The sequence below is a fragment of the Dreissena polymorpha genome, chromosome 10 (assembly GCF_020536995.1).
Source record: "Dreissena polymorpha isolate Duluth1 chromosome 10, UMN_Dpol_1.0, whole genome shotgun sequence".
Lineage (NCBI taxonomy): Eukaryota > Metazoa > Mollusca > Bivalvia > Myida > Dreissenidae > Dreissena > Dreissena polymorpha.
This window is the reverse complement of record NC_068364.1, coordinates 23,448,134-23,466,544: the sequence shown is the minus strand read 5'-3', so window position 1 is coordinate 23,466,544 and position 18,411 is coordinate 23,448,134. Positions and strand designations below refer to the sequence as shown.

The following is an 18,411-nucleotide window of genomic DNA, read 5'->3' as shown; positions in this document are numbered from 1 at the left end:
TTACAAAATCAGTATTGCGAAGACCGAAATTTTGAAATAAAACTATTCTTGACAAGTGCTTAGTCAGCTCAGTAAGCAAATGTAAGGTCAATGGCTAAACAAACAATATCATAAAGTATTTTATATTTCATACCATTTCATTACCCAACAGTCCTGGATTTTAAAAACTACATTGTGGATATGTGTGTCAACTGTAAAACCCTAGTGTGATCCTGCTGGACATGAAACAGGATGGTTCATTCAAGCGGTTTTGCGATTGTATATGCATGTGTGTGTGCTTGTGTGTATGGCGGGGCTCGGTAGTGTGCAATATAGGATGAGTTGTGTGGAGTCCGTGGGAATGGTCATGGCTTATAGTGAGACGGAAGAGCTTATTGAAGTAACAGTCTCGAAATGGGAAGACATATCCAAATAAAGTATGGACATTAGAACTACTGACAAGAGGAATGTTTGCGCAAGGTATTTACTGAACATAATTTTCATACATTTGATGATCTAAACATTTATCTTAAAATAAAGCTTCTGCCAGTCGTACGTCTAACTTGTTGGTTGATTGTTTGTTTAAGGCCGTATTCCTTACAATTGTGTATCTACGAGCAGAAAGAGACGGTAAATAAATGCTGCACTTTGCATCATATAAGCTCATGTGTTACTTCCTTTTTGTCCTAAACAAACTCAAAAACGCAATATGGAATGCCATAGTGAGCGACATGTTCATAAAAACAACGTGTATGAGGTATCGCCTTGGTGAGAAGAGGATAAGAGGTGCAATACTGAAAGCTGAAGCTCTCATGGTTTGAAGTTTGAGTTCCCATATTTGCAGCAAGATGAAAGAAAATTTGGTATATATTAGTAGGGCCAGTTATGTGGTAATTGATTAGCAACACAAAGAAGTAATGCTGAGGACGATTAGTGCAGATGCTCACGATTAAGCATGTATTCGGAGAAGGTTGACATAATGTATTGATCCGTTTGATCCAAGGCAATCATCCACCCGCTCTAGTGAACTATCTGACTGGAACAAAAGCACATACGTCTGTTAATGTTGATCAAGCCATAGATATTGGAAAAACCCAAACGACACAATTCTAAAACTTTTGGCCGGAAAATGTGTAATGTATCTAATACGGATGGAACCCACGTTGTGTCTAGAAAGCACATTAGGGTAGCAGACACCAAAGTATATGACATACATCTGATTTATTCAAGAGTGATTGGCTTTCAGGATAGTTCAAGGAAAGTTGACTATATACTAATCCATGAATCGGTTGCTATGCGTACTTAAACATAGAAATCTCATAATCAGGTGCTTAAGATACTATTAAAAAAGAAACTTCTGAAATCAACTTTAAATATTAAACTCCATGTTTAGTAATATATTGATCTGCTTTCCTGAATGTCATTCACTGGTCAATAGACGGAAATATAATTGACCACATCGAGAATTGTAAGTCTCGTTATTCATCATCATGGAATCACCAGTTAGTTAGAGAGCGGTTATCTAAATTTGCAAAAGGGGTTAAAGCGTAGACTTTTCGAGACAGACTTGCTCTATGCTCATGCTACATCTGCAAGCAACACTATTGCTGGTTATTGTGGTATCGGTAAGAGTAAAGATACTAAGACGCTGAACGCAAGCAACTCTTAACATTCTAGTAGGCGATATGACAGAAATCGACCAGGTTTGTCTCAGCTTGGTACGGGAAGATCGATACAGAGCAAATGTTTATTACGAGAAAAAACGTTTTTACAGCAATAGAAGGCAAGTAGGACTTTGCTAGCAACTATGCAATCGCTAGCAAACCAGCATCGAAAGCATGCTATGAAGATATGAATCTCGTCCGCATACAGGTGTGTTTATGAAAACGTTAGCATGAAAGACAAGCTATGTTAAATGAACAAATATTAACAAAAAAACATCACCATAGGCTTAAAAGCTGACAGCATAAGATAAACTTGTACAAATACTACTTGACCTTAATGAACAAATGTTAAAGAGTACGTAGTATGGTATTTCAATTGATATCTAATTTGCTTCATGACATTTACATCGGTATTATTTCATCTTAAATGCATCATATATTCGTACAATGTGTTTTTTACAAAGCTATAAATTGTATCGAATGTTAAGGATCATGGCGATATGATCATGTAATACTATACTTTGCAAGTGTTATATTAAATTTATTTAATCAGACACTTATTTACGCTTTAGTTCTACTAAAGTTGAATTATTTGTACAAATGTATTATTCTAAAGCCAACTTTGGATAAGATCCTGGTTTATGCAGTAAGTTTCGAGGATTGATCCTGATTCCGGCAGCCATTTTTGACGCCATATTCCTCATTAAAAAAATATAATTTGCAGTCCGTAATTCATTTAAATCTGTATAACATTATCAAAATGACATCATAATACAAAACATAATGCATGTATATACTTTAAATAAAAACACGATGGTTATTATTTAACAAATATATTAAGATGTTATGTCAGTACCATTAGCAAAACCATTGATTAGCGATGAGACTATACCATAATTATAAATTAGGTCATTCGTTTACAGGCTGAGTATACAAACGGTTTGTAATATATTGTGATAGAAAAATCGCTGACATGGAATGAAACATGTATGTTTATGTTCAAGCAATTTATAGCCATACCCTGATCACAGTTGTTGCCTTGCCAGCCCGGATAGCATGTGCATGAGTACGCATTTTGAAGATTAGTGCACGTCGCGCCGTTCTTACACGGGAAAGGAGCGCATTCGTTTATATCTGAAATAACGCTTTAATTTACTTTCTTCTTATTGGACGAAGGGCGCAAATACTACATAAGCAAAACTTGTCTAAAGGCTTGTACGTTACGAAAATGAGAAACAGAGAGACGACGTTGCGCATACAGGTAGCCTTTGCGTTTGTCTTGATTTAAATTATTCACAAATAACAATAAATTATTAAACGAATGTTTTAACTTGACAACTCGTGAAAAGTGAATACAATTCGATTATTGACTATCCATGACACTATCTACTAATTAGAAATTAGTCCACTAACATAAAAACTGGGTATGAAATAGCTGCGCTACATCTTGTCAAAGGAAAGTACCTAAAATGGAATTAAACAAGTATGTTCATGTTTTGGTGTTGTATAGTCATACCCTGATCACAGTTGTCGCCTTGCCAGCCCGCTGAGCATGTACAAGTGTAGGCGTTCTGAAGATTAGTGCACGTGGCGCCGTTTTTACACGGAACTGGAGCGCATTCGTCTGAACGGTAAAAACAACAAAAAATCAATCTTAAAAAAATCGACGTGGTTACGTTATTTGTTCAGAATAAACCGAAATTTTACACTTTAAAGTATGTGCATACCCGTACTTTGTTATCGTTAAATTGAACCAGACACGACACATGGTCTGCAAGCGTAATCGCTTACAAATTTCTAACATCCACATCCGAATACACAAAGTTTTTGATGCATATGTCTGACAAATCAGTTGAATGCAATAATTCTGGTCGGTGTACTGGATTATTTATGTTTATACCTACCTTCGCCGCAGTTTTTCCCCTGCCAACCGGGTAAACAAATGCATGAATACTCGTTATGAAGATTTTTGCATGTCTCTCCGTACTTACAAGGGTTCTGTGCACATGCGTCGACATCTTTACGATACATATGTATATTAACGTCATTGAAATATATTGCGTTTGTTTAACAATTCCGTATATGCGAATAGTGTATGAATAATACAGTTAAAATAAAAAAGGATCAACTTTCATAGTTTACATATTGGCGGTTAAAACTTAAACTTTTACCAATTAATACAAATGTATATACGATCAAGTTCGGAGAAATTCAGATACTTTCAATTGCGTGATGTTATTACGAACAGATAAGTGTTTTAACAAATGTAGATTCAGTGGAAAACATACACCATCAACAATTATTTTATATTCCCGTACCATTTCATTACCCTACATACCTGAAATTGAAAAACTGAAATCGTGGATATTTGTGTTAATTATTAAACACACGTGTGATCCTTCTGAACAAGAAACAGGATGGTTTATCCAATCGGTGTGTCGAGCGCGCATGCATGTGTGTTTGTGTTCCGGGGCAGTTTCATGATATTATATTGCGTATCAGTAATGTTCAAGTTCTGATGAGTGAAGTGGGTCAGTGAGAACAATGATAAATCAAAGTGGGATTGAAGAGCTGGTTGAGTAAACGGTCCCTTACTTCTTAACTAGGAAAACTATTTACAGAATGTACGGACATTAGGAATACTTACACGATTTATTGGGTTGCCAATAAATGTCTACTAAACTGCTACTACTAATTTCTCTCAGATATTCTTCCATCTCCATGAAAATATGCTAGGATGCACTCTAAGTAAAAGTCCAAAATGTGATGATTTAATAATAATAAATCTTACTAAACTAGCTTTTGCCAGTCGTACGTCTAAATTGTGGGTTTATTGTTTGATTAAGACAGTTTTCCTTATAATTATATATATTCGAGCAGAATAAAAAGGTGCGATGGTTTAAATTAAGTTCATGTGACCATATTTGTTTGTTGCAACACAAACTAAACAAACGCGCGGTTCGTCATCTTTTATATAGATTAATAATAGAGATTATACGTGAAAGTGTAAGACAAAATGTTAAAGGTAGAGCATTTCAGGAGACATGTTCTAGGGGTATGGGACGCCATATGGAGCTTCATGTATTAAGAAACAACTGTAATGCTATATCGGATTACAAGTTCAATTCTTACACCTTAAACTCTGATGGTATGAAGTTTGAGCTAACATGTTTGAAGTAGGATGGAAAAAGATCTCAACGAAATTAGTGATACCAGTAGTGTAGACATAAATAAGCAACACAGAGAATACAAGAGGGGGAGGATTAGGGAAGATGCTTAGGATAAAGCGAGTTATTGGAGAGAGTTGACACTATGTACAGATCCGTTTGAGCCAAAGCAAGGTTTCACCCAGTTTTGTAACATTCCGACCCGAACAATAGCATCAAAGTCTGCTTATGTCGATCAAGCAAACCCCAAACGACATTTTTTAAAACCTGATTGCCGGAAAATGTCTAGGACAATATCTTATAATTAAACCAACGTTGTGTCTAGACAAAACATTAGGGTTTCAGACACCAAAGTTTATACCAGTTACCTAATTGAATAAATAGTCATTGCTTTACATTGCTTTCCCTTATTCTAGGGAAGTTGGCAATCACCATTATACTACTCCAAAACTTGGCTCCAGTACCTACTGCAATTTTTATGAAAACAGGAGAACTCACAGGCGAAACTGTTTAAAGTCTTAAAAACGAGGGAATGTGTTTTCTAATTAGTGTGACTGATGTCATGTAACAGCTTATAACATATCGCTTATTCTAATGAGTTTATTCTTATGACGGAAATTAATAAGGGGATATTTCAATAATATGTATAGGCAATGTTAAGATGAAGTTTGAGAATTTAATAATACACCTTGGGAGGTATTTGCAAAACTAAGACCTGATTTAAGATTTATTTAAAGTGAGAACGCAAATATGTTTACACTCAGGTGGGGTATAATTGGAATCAATAAAATGGAAAGTCAGACCTGATTTAAGATTAAATCCAAATAAGAACACAATGAGTCCAGAGTCAGCATATAGAAACGAGATTGTAAGTAACACACATGGTCAACAAACAGCACAGATGAAAAGGTCACCTATTGTCTGGGGTACAAAAGTTATAGTACTGACGAACGTAACGGGATTACTCTAAACCAATATAAATTGATTAGATTTTAGTGCATTTGGCAAGCAAGTAAATACATGAATAGATTGTTCCTTCTAGAACGTTCTAATAAGTCAACCAATCCGTAATAAGCCCAGACCTTGATGACCAATGGAAATTACAAGTAGATTTTATGTAAATTATCCTGGTCACGGCACCATAAAATGTACTGTGTCGCGTAATTACACATTGTTCGTGGAGAACACACAGTAACAAACAAAGTTCATTTCTGTTTTCATCGAGATTTATTTCTGTTTAATAATTTCTAACACAACGCTTCTAATGTTCATGAAGTACAATTTTACAGCGCGGCGGCCGACATGGCCACCACGTCAAATAGACGTGACAAATCTCTAACCGCAGACCTTTTTTATTAACTTAAACACTGCATTTTATCCCCAGGATAATTTACATAAAATCTACTTGTAATTTCCATTGGTCATCAAGGTCTGGGCTTATTACGGATTGGTTGACTTATTAGAACGTTCTAGAAGGAACAATCTATTCATGTATTTACTTGCTTGCCAAATGCACTAAAATCTAATCAATTTATATTGGTTTAGAGTAATCCCGTTACGTTCGTCAGTACTATAACTTTTGTACCCCAGACAATAGGTGACCTTTTCATCTGTGCTGTTTGTTGACCATGTGTGTTACTTACAATCTCGTTTCTATATGCTGACTCTGGACTCATTGTGTTCTTATTTGGATTTAATCTTAAATCAGGTCTGACTTTCCATTTTATTGATTCCAATTATACCCCACCTGAGTGTAAACATATTTGCGTTCTCACTTTAAATAAATCTTAAATCAGTACTATCAGATTGGTATCAAAATTTTTATGATTCATAGCAATAAACTTGTATCTTGTAACTTGTAACTTGTACATAATGCTAATAAAAGGTACAGTGCTTCACTTTGTAGAGTAATTGACAGGAAATGTGTCCGTACATAACCATATATTCTAATAATACAAAAATATAGAAAAATCTTAAAATACCCTCAATTATTTGTGCGCTTCTAATTTCAGTATTTCAATAACTCATAAAATTTCATATAAGTTTCAAATACTTTCTTATTCGTTTATTTTATTCTCAATTTACCGATATTTTAGAAAAAATACTGATCAATGAAAAACTGTATTGATTTTGATACTTGCATAATTTCTCCTTACATGATTAACTATTTCTTTAACCCCTAACTACGTAAAATTCTTTAAAAAAATTCTTAAAAATTTCGTTGTCATGACGCCCTTTACTTTGTTTTTCTTACTTGATAAAATTTGAAATAAACCCCTGTTTGCCATAATTTATGAAAAACCTGACCGTTTTCCATGTCGCGTTGTTTTTTGTTCCGTTGGCCTGTGATTCCGTATAGTGTTGTTTGTACTCCGTTTTCCACGTCGCGTTGGTTTTTTCCCTGTTGGTCGTTGAAATAAGTGGCACTTCTGGTTCATCCTGGCACTGCGCACCATTAAATGTACTATGTCACGTAATTACACGTTGTTCGTTGATAACACACAGTAACAACCAAAGTTCATTTCTGTTTTCATCGATTATTTTTCTAACACAACGCTTGCTATTGTTCATGAAATACAATTTTACAGCGCGGCAGCCAACATGGTCGCCACGTCAAGAAGACGTGACAACTCTCCAAGTTCTTTTCAAATCTAACCGCGGAGTCCTTTTACTACTAACTAAAACACTGCATTTTATCCCCAGGTTAATTTACATAAAATCTACTTGTAATTTCCATTGGTCACCAAGGTCCGGGCTTATTACGGATTGGTTGACTTATTAGAATGTTCTAGAAGGAACTATCTATTCATGTGTTTACTTGCTTGCAAAATGCACTAAAATCTAATCAATTTATATTTGTATAGAGTATTTGTCAGTGCCATAACTTTTGTATCCCAGACAATAGGTGACCCTTTCATCTTTGCTGTTTGTTGACCATGCCTGTTACTTAGAATCTCGTATCTACATGCTGACTCTGGACTCATTGTTTTCTTATTTGGATTTAATCTTAAATCAGGTCTGACTTTCCATTTTATTGATTCCAATTATACCCCACCCTGAGTGTAAACGTATTTGCATTCTTACTTGAAATAAATCTTAAATCAGGTCTTAGTTTTGCAAATACCTCCCAAGATGTATTATTAAATGCTCAAACTTTATCTTAACATTGCATATATACATTATTAAAATATACATATTATCCTTATTAATTTCCATCATAAGAATAAATTCAAAAGAATAAACGATAAACGATATGTTATAAACTGTTACTTTACACACAAACTTCATCTAAACTTTTCATATACATATAACTGAAATATACCCTTATAAATTTCCATCATAATAATAAACTCATAAAAATAAACGATACGTTATAAGCTGCTACATGACACAACTTTCCCCTTATTTTAATTTTTTTAATATTTTATGATAAATATCAGTCTCTGCTGAAATAATAAAACGTCGGAATATTTAAATAGTCAATGTCAATCACAATGAAGTGGAATGTGTCACTGGTTTGGAAAATCCAATACGAATAGTGTCCATTTTTGACATCTTCGCTGGAGGCGATGTGGCGTCTAGGTGAAGAGATGAGACATCTGGTTGTAGATGGTAACATGCAGTCGATTGAAGACGTCGGCTTCCGAATGAAGACGATGATGGTCGGTCGGAGAAGCTGTTGGTCCTCGGCTGTTGCAACCTTGTGAGCATTATGGCCAATAGAAGATCTTAATGTCCCGAGAGAAATGAAGACGCTGGGACCATCAACAAACGACAACGAAAACAACAACAACGATGAATACAACGGAAACGACGATCGACGACGCAAGTTAAACAGAGGAAAGCAGAGCTGAATCAACAAACGCATTCCAATTTTCACGGACGAACCTACAATCGGCTTATCTTCAAGACGGCGGCAATGACATTAAATAAACATCGTATTCGCCACGTGACGACTTCAACACTACATGGACGACACCAGACGTATTGAAGGCCAACGACCAACAGATGATGTACTCCGCTACATACCAATTGACATTTATATTGTGTAACAATAACTTATGTTATCTATTTCAGCAGAGACGCTTGTAAAATAAAAATAATAATAATAATAATATTTTTTTAAGATCATAAATAATTTTTTTAATATCATAAAATATTTAAAAAATTAAAATAAGGGGAAAGTTGTGTCATGTAACAGCTTATAACATATCGCTTATTCTAATGAGTTTATTCTTATGACGGAAATTAATAAGGGGATATTTCAATAATATGTATAGGCAATGTTAAGATGAAGTTTGAGAATTTAATAATACACCTTGGGAGGTATTTGCAAAACTAAGACCTGATTTAAGATTTATTTAAAGTGAGAACGCAAATATGTTTACACTCAGGTGGGGTATAATTGGAATCAATAAAATGGAAAGTCAGACCTGATTTAAGATTAAATCCAAATAAGAACACAATGAGTCCAGAGTCAGCATATAGAAACGAGATTGTAAGTAACACACATGGTCAACAAACAGCACAGATGAAAAGGTCACCTATTGTCTGGGGTACAAAAGTTATAGTACTGACGAACGTAACGGGATTACTCTAAACCAATATAAATTGATTAGATTTTAGTGCATTTGGCAAGCAAGTAAATACATGAATAGATTGTTCCTTCTAGAACGTTCTAATAAGTCAACCAATCCGTAATAAGCCCAGACCTTGATGACCAATGGAAATTACAAGTAGATTTTATGTAAATTATCCTGGGGATAAAATGCAGTGTTTAAGTTAATAAAAAAGGTCTGCGGTTAGAGATTTGTCACGTCTATTTGACGTGGTGGCCATGTCGGCCGCCGCGCTGTAAAATTGTACTTCATGAACATTAGAAGCGTTGTGTTAGAAATTATTAAACAGAAATAAATCTCGATGAAAACAGAAATGAACTTTGTTTGTTACTGTGTGTTCTCCACGAACAATGTGTAATTACGCGACACTGATACACGGCGAAGTAAGTTAGAAAATCAAATATCTCAAGGGTGAACTAACTTAAAGGTGAAATGTTAGTGCCAACACAGAATGTAATACTAGGTGTCACTTAGAGCACACAACATCTGATATATCTGATTTAAAAATGTTGTATATACGAATAAAGAACTGCACACCATGTGCACTCTTACGCTCAAATAAGTCGTTTCAGAGAATTCTGATACTGAAATTTATAAATTGTCATATTCAGTCGAACTGACTTTAACACAACGCATGCAGAACCTGACGCCATCATGATAAAGCAAATGATTCATAATGTAGAGACACAACATATTGGCATTCATGTGGTAGCTGATGATGCATGTTTGTTTTGTTGTTTCATTATTATGTTGTCCTAACTCTAGTTTTTGATCAATATGTAATCACCAGTTAGGGAAAGAGTTGTTGTAGAAATTCGCAAATTGGCTTAAAAGCAGAGACATTTTTCGACCAACGTGCTCTGTGTACATTCTATTTCCGAACGTGTCGTTGTAGCTAAATATTGTGGTATAAGTAATAGGGGAAAGTTACTAAGATGCTGAACGCAAGCAACTTTGGATGGACTTAAGGGCGATATGGCAGGACTTCTGAAGGAATTGGTCAGGTTTGTCTCAGCATGGTAAGGAAAGCCTAATACAGAGGAAACACCTTCAGGCCGCCATGGTAAGTAAGTAGGGAAGGGCTTTGCAATTGCTAGCAAATCGGCCTCGGAAGCATTTCATGAACATGTGAAACGTTCCCACATACAGGTGTGTAATTGAAACACGCGATAGATGAAGACCCCAGGACCTGAATCCATGTGATTCCTGTTGGCGAAAAGACGAGGTATCAAATGCTTATTTACCAACAACAGTAGCATTAAGTGTTGCCTGAGATTCACCCAATGCACTTATCATGATATAATATGGGTGTAAAAGCGAAAGCGTTCAACACGTCGGTGCTCATGTTATAAAGCATGACTACCTTGTTCTATATTCTGTGTTTGTCAAGGGTTTAGTTTGACATACAGCCTAGCAATAGGCCCACACGATATGACTATTAAATTACTGACTTTGGCTTTAAGAAAAAAACATTGGATGCGTATAGTGTATATTGTCTTGTAATCGTTTGTTAAAAAGACAAAAACTGTTAGTGAACAATTATTAACACAACAACATCACCGTATACTCGAGCGCTCACAGCGTAAGATAAACTGGTACACATACTACTTATACATGTTTAAATGAGCTTTATTGACATTCCTATATTCAGACATTTACTAAACACTTCAGTGTTACTACATTTGTATTATATTTAGATACATATTATTATTTGAATATGATCTTGGCTTAAGCAGCAAGTTTTAAGTAGCCATCTTGATTTTGGTAGCTTTTGTTCACACCATCTTCATTTTTCTTTTTAATATAACAATAGTGTTCATTCCTTTATTCATGTTAACCTGTATAACACTATGACAATGCCATGAAATACATAGTATAATGCATTTATGTACTTTAAATCAAATACGACTGCAAAGGATCTCCATCTTGGACGCCATTTTGAATTTATCAAACCCTTAATTATGCCAGCACGGCATCATTTTGATTCTTCATCAAAAACATGTCCACTAACACGAAAGTATTAACTCGATACCGCAATGGCATGGTTAGTGGGAAATGACCTCTTTTCTGCCGGCCTCTATTGTAAATGTAATGTTCGAAATTTCTTCGCGCTTTTTTGTTTTTTGTGAATTGTTTTTAAATTATTACATTAGTGTTATAGAGTGTAATTTGAAATTTTCCCAACTAACTTATGATCTTGTAAATCACAAATGTAATATGTAGATACAACTACAAGTCTTATATCATACATGTTAACGTTCTATTATACACAATCTTTCATTTCACTCTATATCTTATGATGTGATGTACTGTTTGGCATAAGATGTGGACAGCGATATTTTTCAATTTCACATGTGTTATCTCGTAAAATGATATGTGTGCGTCAGGTATTGTTCTCATTTAATAATAACTGACAATCGACAACTATTTTAAATGTATACTGAATTCAACGTTATTGTTTGTTTTAATTGGCAGACAGTAAAATTAAATCATAACAAACACGCATTTGTCTGCACGTAAAATCCTCACTTGATAGATCACGCTTCTTAACAGTAATGATGGGACAACAGACTCATTATATAACATTTTTATAATGAGGCAAATGCAATTGTCTAAAGAAACAGCATACTCATAGCATAGATATATAATAAATATATGGGTATCCAAATATGCATTGATTTTATTGTCCCACATTCATAACTTACAACAATGGTGGCAAAATAGCATTCATACATGCATTACTTGATTCAATAGAATTTATGTTATAAGAACCTACGCTCTTATGTTTAGCGCCACGACGTCACGTGCATCTACGCGTTTTACCTCATATTATAGACGGCATTACGGTCATTGATAAAAACATTATTTGTACAACATTTGTGGACAACATCACAATCGGTATTATTGCTTTATTTATTTATTTATTTATTTATTATAATATATTCATAAATTAATTGTTATGAATTTATTGACGTGTGTATGTTTTGTGTAAATGTAATTTAAATGAGTTGTTAGAATAATAATAATTATTATTTTACATTGCTTAATATTACATTGTTATAATTTGAATGTATTTGTGTTTACAGAATCGTCTACGTCTACGTCTACGTATTCGTCATCGTATGTATGAGAATAAATCGGTAGAAAGACGCATGTCTTCATGATAATTTGTTCCAAATGAACTGAAATTACTTACAATTCTCGATTTTTTGTCCGAGCAACATGGAAAAAACAGAAACCGCGATGGACTTTGTAGACAGCAAAATGAAACGGTCGACGCAAAAGACGTTGATCACGAAAATATACAATGAACTTGAGGAAAACATGATGTCGCGTGATAACATAGATAACGTGAAAGTTTTATTCCAGAAACTTTGCGAGAGATTTGAACAGTTCAAAAATGCTTATCTCAAGTGTTAAGATTTGTGCTAGTGCCGGATGTGGCTGAAAATTTGGAACTGACGTATTAACATTGCCTACAGAATTTTTTTGAATTCCGGGAGCGGTTTTCCCAGTGGACAGTAACTGACGATAAAACACCGGAAGAAGATGACGCGTGTTCCGTGGCAAGCCGGATAAGTTCGGCGTCGTCAGGCTCAGCCATATTGGAACTCCTGAAAGCGAAGGCGAAACGCTTATTACTTGAGCATAAGCTCAAGAAAATGAAGGAGAGGCATGAATTTGAGTTAGCAAGCAAGAGGCTCAAATTGAAGAAACAGCTGTTGGCACGCAGTGCGAGCTGGAGGAAGCGGTCCTAGAGGAATCCGTATGGAGGGAGGCAGACGGCGACAAGTCTGGGACTAAGACCGATGATGAGGACCGTGCCGCGATTAACGTATCCAGTCTGGCACCGAGATCTGCAATCGAGTATCCGGGACCTGATGTGCACACGGACGGTGGACGGGCGGGCGTTTCATCGACCGGAAGTGTGGTTGTTTCGGACTTATATTCGCGCACGAGTGTGACGCGCACGAGTGTGACTAACCTGATGGCAAAAGCGTCTTCATCCGGGGACCATGGCCAGCGTGACTTATGATCGACATAGCAGTCTACGCACAACAACTCGGCACTAGCGGTAAACTCTACTTGCGACATTAGCGGTAAGGTTTTAACGCAAAACATAGACAGTGCATTTCATAGACTGGCTAATACATTACAAGAAGGCTTTAATTTGCCTTAACCTGAACTGTTGACATTTAGTGGCAGATCTATTGATTATTGCAAGTTTATTAAGAATTTTGAGACAAATGTAGAATGTAAAGTGTATGATGATAGGCTTAGATTGAGCAACCTTATACAATACTGTGTGGGTGAGGCCAAATGTAGTATTGAAGATTGTGTTTGTTAGAACCTATCGAGGGATATAGACGTGCGAGAGATATTTTGCAATTTCGTTATGGCATGTCATTTCTAGGTCTTACATCGATAAGCTTGTGCAGGGTCCTCAGATTAAGGCCTCAGATGTTGATGCACTTTCAATGCTAGCGTTGGACATGCAAAACTGTGAAATAACTCTTTCTCAACTAGGTTTCGCCTCTGATATTGATAATTCAGAAAATCTTAGACGCATTGTTTGACGCGTGCCCATGCGTATGAGAACAAGATGGGTTGATATAGCACATTACATAAAAAATATTGAATCAGACAGAGAGCCAAAATTTTCTGATTTAGTTTGCGTTGTCAACAAAATGTCACAGACTGCTAGTTCAATGCATGCTACCGATATTGTTAGAGACAGCCAATCACGTAGCAGTGGCCATGATACACATGTAAAGTCTGACAGCTTTGTAAACACAAAGGTCACAACTCTTGCAACGCATACGGGTAGCGAGTGTGCGAAATTTGAGCGCAAATGCATTTGTTGTTCAGGTAAATGCAAAGAATTGGGTGACTGTAAAACATTTATTGCCATGCCATTAAGTGAGAGGTGGAAGTTTGTTGCCATACGTAAACTATGTTTCAATTGTCTTAAAGGAAGACACATGTCTATAAATTATAAAATGCCCAAACAATGCAATGTTTCTGAGTGCCAAGGTAAACAACATTCATTAATACATTGTTGGGTAAAGCCCGAGTCCGACCGCACTGTTTTTCAACCGTCCGTTAATTGCGCATCTACGCAAGATTCGTTGCTAAAGGCGTATTTGGGTATCATACCTGTAAAAGTTACAAGAATAAACGGCAACACATGCGAGACGTACACTCTAATAGATGATGGCGCAGATAAATCGTTGTGCGATGAGCGGCTTTTGATAAAGCAAGGGCAACCAGGGAAACCAGTACATTTCAAAATAACAACAGTAAATTCTTCTGGAAGTTCCGTTTCCGGCTCAGAAGTGAATCTCCGTGTTCAGTCAACTTCCGGAAGTGACGTACTGGATTTAAAGAAAGTCTGGTCTGTGAAGAGACTCCCAGTGAACGCCAGATCAGCCGCTACTGCAGAGAGTATACGTCAGTGTCCACACCTAGCCGATATTCACATTCCGCGCTTGATGTCGAGTGACGTAATGCTCCTCATAGGTACAGACGCACCGGAAGCGCACATTCCCATAGCAGTCCGCGCGGGAGATGGTCATCAACCGTATGCAGTCCGGACGCGACTAGGATGGGCAATACGAGGGCCACTTCCAGCAGAATACAGCTTTAATGACGTCAAAATCAACTTTGGACACTCTATTGACGTCATTTTGCAACAACAACTAGAAAGAATGTGGACCGCAGATTTCAACGATGTAATGTACTGTGATAAACCTTCAATGTCGTTATAAGATATGAAGGCTATGAAAATAATGGAATCCTCACTTGTGCATGAAGACGGATTTTACATGATGGGACTTCCGTGGCGAGATGATGCAGTGTCCATGCCAAACAATATTGCGCTGGCACATATTCGTTTACAACAACTGAAGAAGAAACTCTCGCGGGAGCCTATGCTTCACGTAAAATAAATAGCGACTGTTAACGATTATATCGAAAAAGGCTACGCGAAAGAAATACCGCATGGCGAGACATCATATCGTACATGGTACTTGTCGAACCATCCGGTCACCAATGACAACAAACCCGGCAAAATACGTGTAGCATTTGATTGTGCTGCAAAATTCAAGGGCGTGTCACTGAATAATAAATTGCTTCAAGGTCCTGACTTAACAAATAGTCTAGTGGGCGTGCTGATACGTTTTCGACAAGAGAATGTGGTCATAATGGCAGATATAGAAGCAATATATGTTTCACCAGGTGCGCTTATGTGATAAAGACTGTGATGCTCTTCGCTTTCTATTGTGGCCTGGTGGTGACATGACAAAATCTCAAAAGACGTACCGCATGCAAGATTACCTGTTTGGTACGACGTCGACGCCGAGCTGCGCGGCTTATGCTTAAAAACGAACTGCATTAGACAACGCTGAAATGTATGATAAAGAAGTGGTATAGACAGATCACAGAAATTTCTATGTCGATGACTGTTTGAAGTCCGTAGGATAAGAAGAGGCAGCTGTTAAACTTGCTACAGAGTTGCAGTCCCTTATGAAGTGGCGGCTTCCGGTTACCAAGTGGCTGATAAACAGTAGGAAGGTTCTCGAGGATATACCGGAAACGGAACGGGCTCCTTCAGTCGTCAAACTTGTACTCGGGGACTCTCTACCAACGATCGTGCTTTAGGTGTTTTATGGAACGTAAATGATGATACGATTAATTTCAAGGTGAAATTTGAGGACCGGCCTGTCAAAAGAAGAGATATGCTTTCGATAGTAAGTTTGATATACGAACCTCTTGGATTGGTTTCTCCGGTCACGTTGCGCACAAAGGCAATTTTACAGAGCCTATGCAGAGAGAAGATCGGTTGGGATGATGTCTCGCCGCAGATATCCGGAAACGAGTGGCGGCAGTGTCTTTCAAGTCTACAACATCTGGAAAACGTTGCCGTAAAACGTTGTTTACGGCCCAACAACACTGGAAAACTAAAAGATGTGCAACTCCATGTCTTCAGTGACGGTTCCGAGTTGGGCTACGGCGCATGCGCATACCTGCGTTTAGTAATTGAAAACGACTGTGTTTCATGTGCCCTTGTCCACGGTAAAGCACGACTGACTGCTATTAAGCAGATGTCAATACCACCCCTTGAACTGTAAGGGGCCGTAACTGCATGTCGGTTGAGCTCGATAATCTCAAGTGAACTTGATTTGAGGATTGATAGGACAGTATACTGGACTGATTCGACAATAGTACTTGGATACATCAGAAATGTATCCAAACGATTTTAGACATTCGTTGGGAACCGGCTTAGTATTATACATGAAATAAGTTCAGTACAACAATGGCGCCATTTTGACTCCGGTTCGAATCCCGCTGACATTGCTTCAAGGGGAATTGACACCAACGAAACAGATGGGCTTCAGAAATGGTTTAATGGTCCTGCGTTTTTGCGTCGTGATCCGTCGTCATGGCCGGTATGCCCCACAGTGCACGACGTGAGTGGTGATGACGTTGAGGTGAAGAGAGAAGCTCTCATCAACCATACATCGACTGTATAAGGAATATATGCAATTACGGTTCGCTACTCAAACTGGACAAAGTTACAACGGGCAGTCGCATGGCTATTAAGGTTCAAGTCATATTCCAGAAAACGCTACCTCAACGATGACATAGAAGTACGCACGTCCGACTTAAACGTGATAAAAGTCCGTAATGCCGAACGGGCAATACTACAGTATCTTCAGAGGACTTAATTCGCGGAGGAACTTACATCTATGAAAATGGGCAATCCGGTTAAAACCGACAGTTAGTTAGCTTCGTTAAATCCGGTGCTGCATAACGGGTACATCCGGGTCGGTGGCAGACAACAACAGGCCAATGCTGACAATTACCCCATTGTCCTCCCTAGTAAGCAGCACGTTACAAGGCTCATCATTTGGCATTATCACAAGCTAAATGGTCACGTCGTAGTCCAGCAGAAGCTCGCCTCGTCACGGGAAAGATTTAAGATATTACGCGGTCCAAGTACAGTTCAAAATGTACTAACGGACTGCTTCGTTTGTAAAAAGCAACACAGTCCACTGCTTACCCAACAGATGGATTCGCTACTTCTGGAACAGTCGACTCCAGAAAATCCACTATTCACTACTGTAGGAGTTGACTTCTTTGGACCGCTCAATGTGAAACATGGCCGATCACACTTTAAGAGATACGGATGCCTATTCACGTGTTTAACTACTCGCGCAATTCACATTGAAGTTGTGCATAGTATGACAACTAACTCGTTCGTTGCAGCCTTTCAACAGTTTTCAAGTCGACCTGGGATTCCGAAGAAGGTATTTAGCGGCAACGGAACGAATATCGTTAGCGGCGATAGTGAATTACGTGAGGCATTTACTGAGTGGAAACAGTCGACCATCAATGAATACATGTTACAACATCACATTGAATGGCAGTTCAACCCTCCTTATGCTAGTCATAGGGGCGGTGTCTGGGAGCGGCTTATACGATCAACTCGAAGCATTCTGAAGGCTACTGCTCAGGAGCAACTACTTACAGACGAAAAGCTGTTAACATTGATGGGTGAAGCAGAGCGAATTCTTAACGATAGGCCTATCACGCGTGTGAGTAACGACCCAAAAGACCCACCGGTCCTAACACCAAACATGCTTCTGCTCATGAGATCGAATGCCTGCCTTCCGAGAGGGCTATTCAAGAAGGAAGATTCTTACTCAGTACGTTGGTTGAAACAGATTCATTACCTGGCAGATTTATTCTGGCGACACTGGATACGAGGATACTTACCTCTACTGCAAATAAGACAAAAATGGCAGAGAGAACGAACAGATTTTCGCGAAGGAGATGAAGTGCTTGTTGCCGAAGACAACGTACGGAGGGGACATTGGCCTTTGGGACGGGTTGTCAAGGCCATTCCTGGAAGGGATGGGCACGTGCGTAGCTGTGTAGTTCGGACTCGGGGTTCCTAATCAGTGAAACCTATTAATAAAC

At 37.7% G+C, this 18,411-nt stretch overlaps 1 protein-coding gene across 1 annotated transcript in view; it reads right to left on the bottom strand.

The window, feature by feature from the left end:
- Positions 1-18,411, bottom strand: part of LOC127848988 (delta-like protein A) — a 189,831-nt gene that overhangs the window by 149,059 nt on the left and 22,361 nt on the right. The window contains exon 3 of the mRNA XM_052381716.1: positions 3,160-3,267. Coding sequence (XP_052237676.1) covers positions 3,160-3,267 — 108 coding nt within the window. The remainder of the gene's footprint in view (positions 1-3,159; positions 3,268-18,411) is intronic.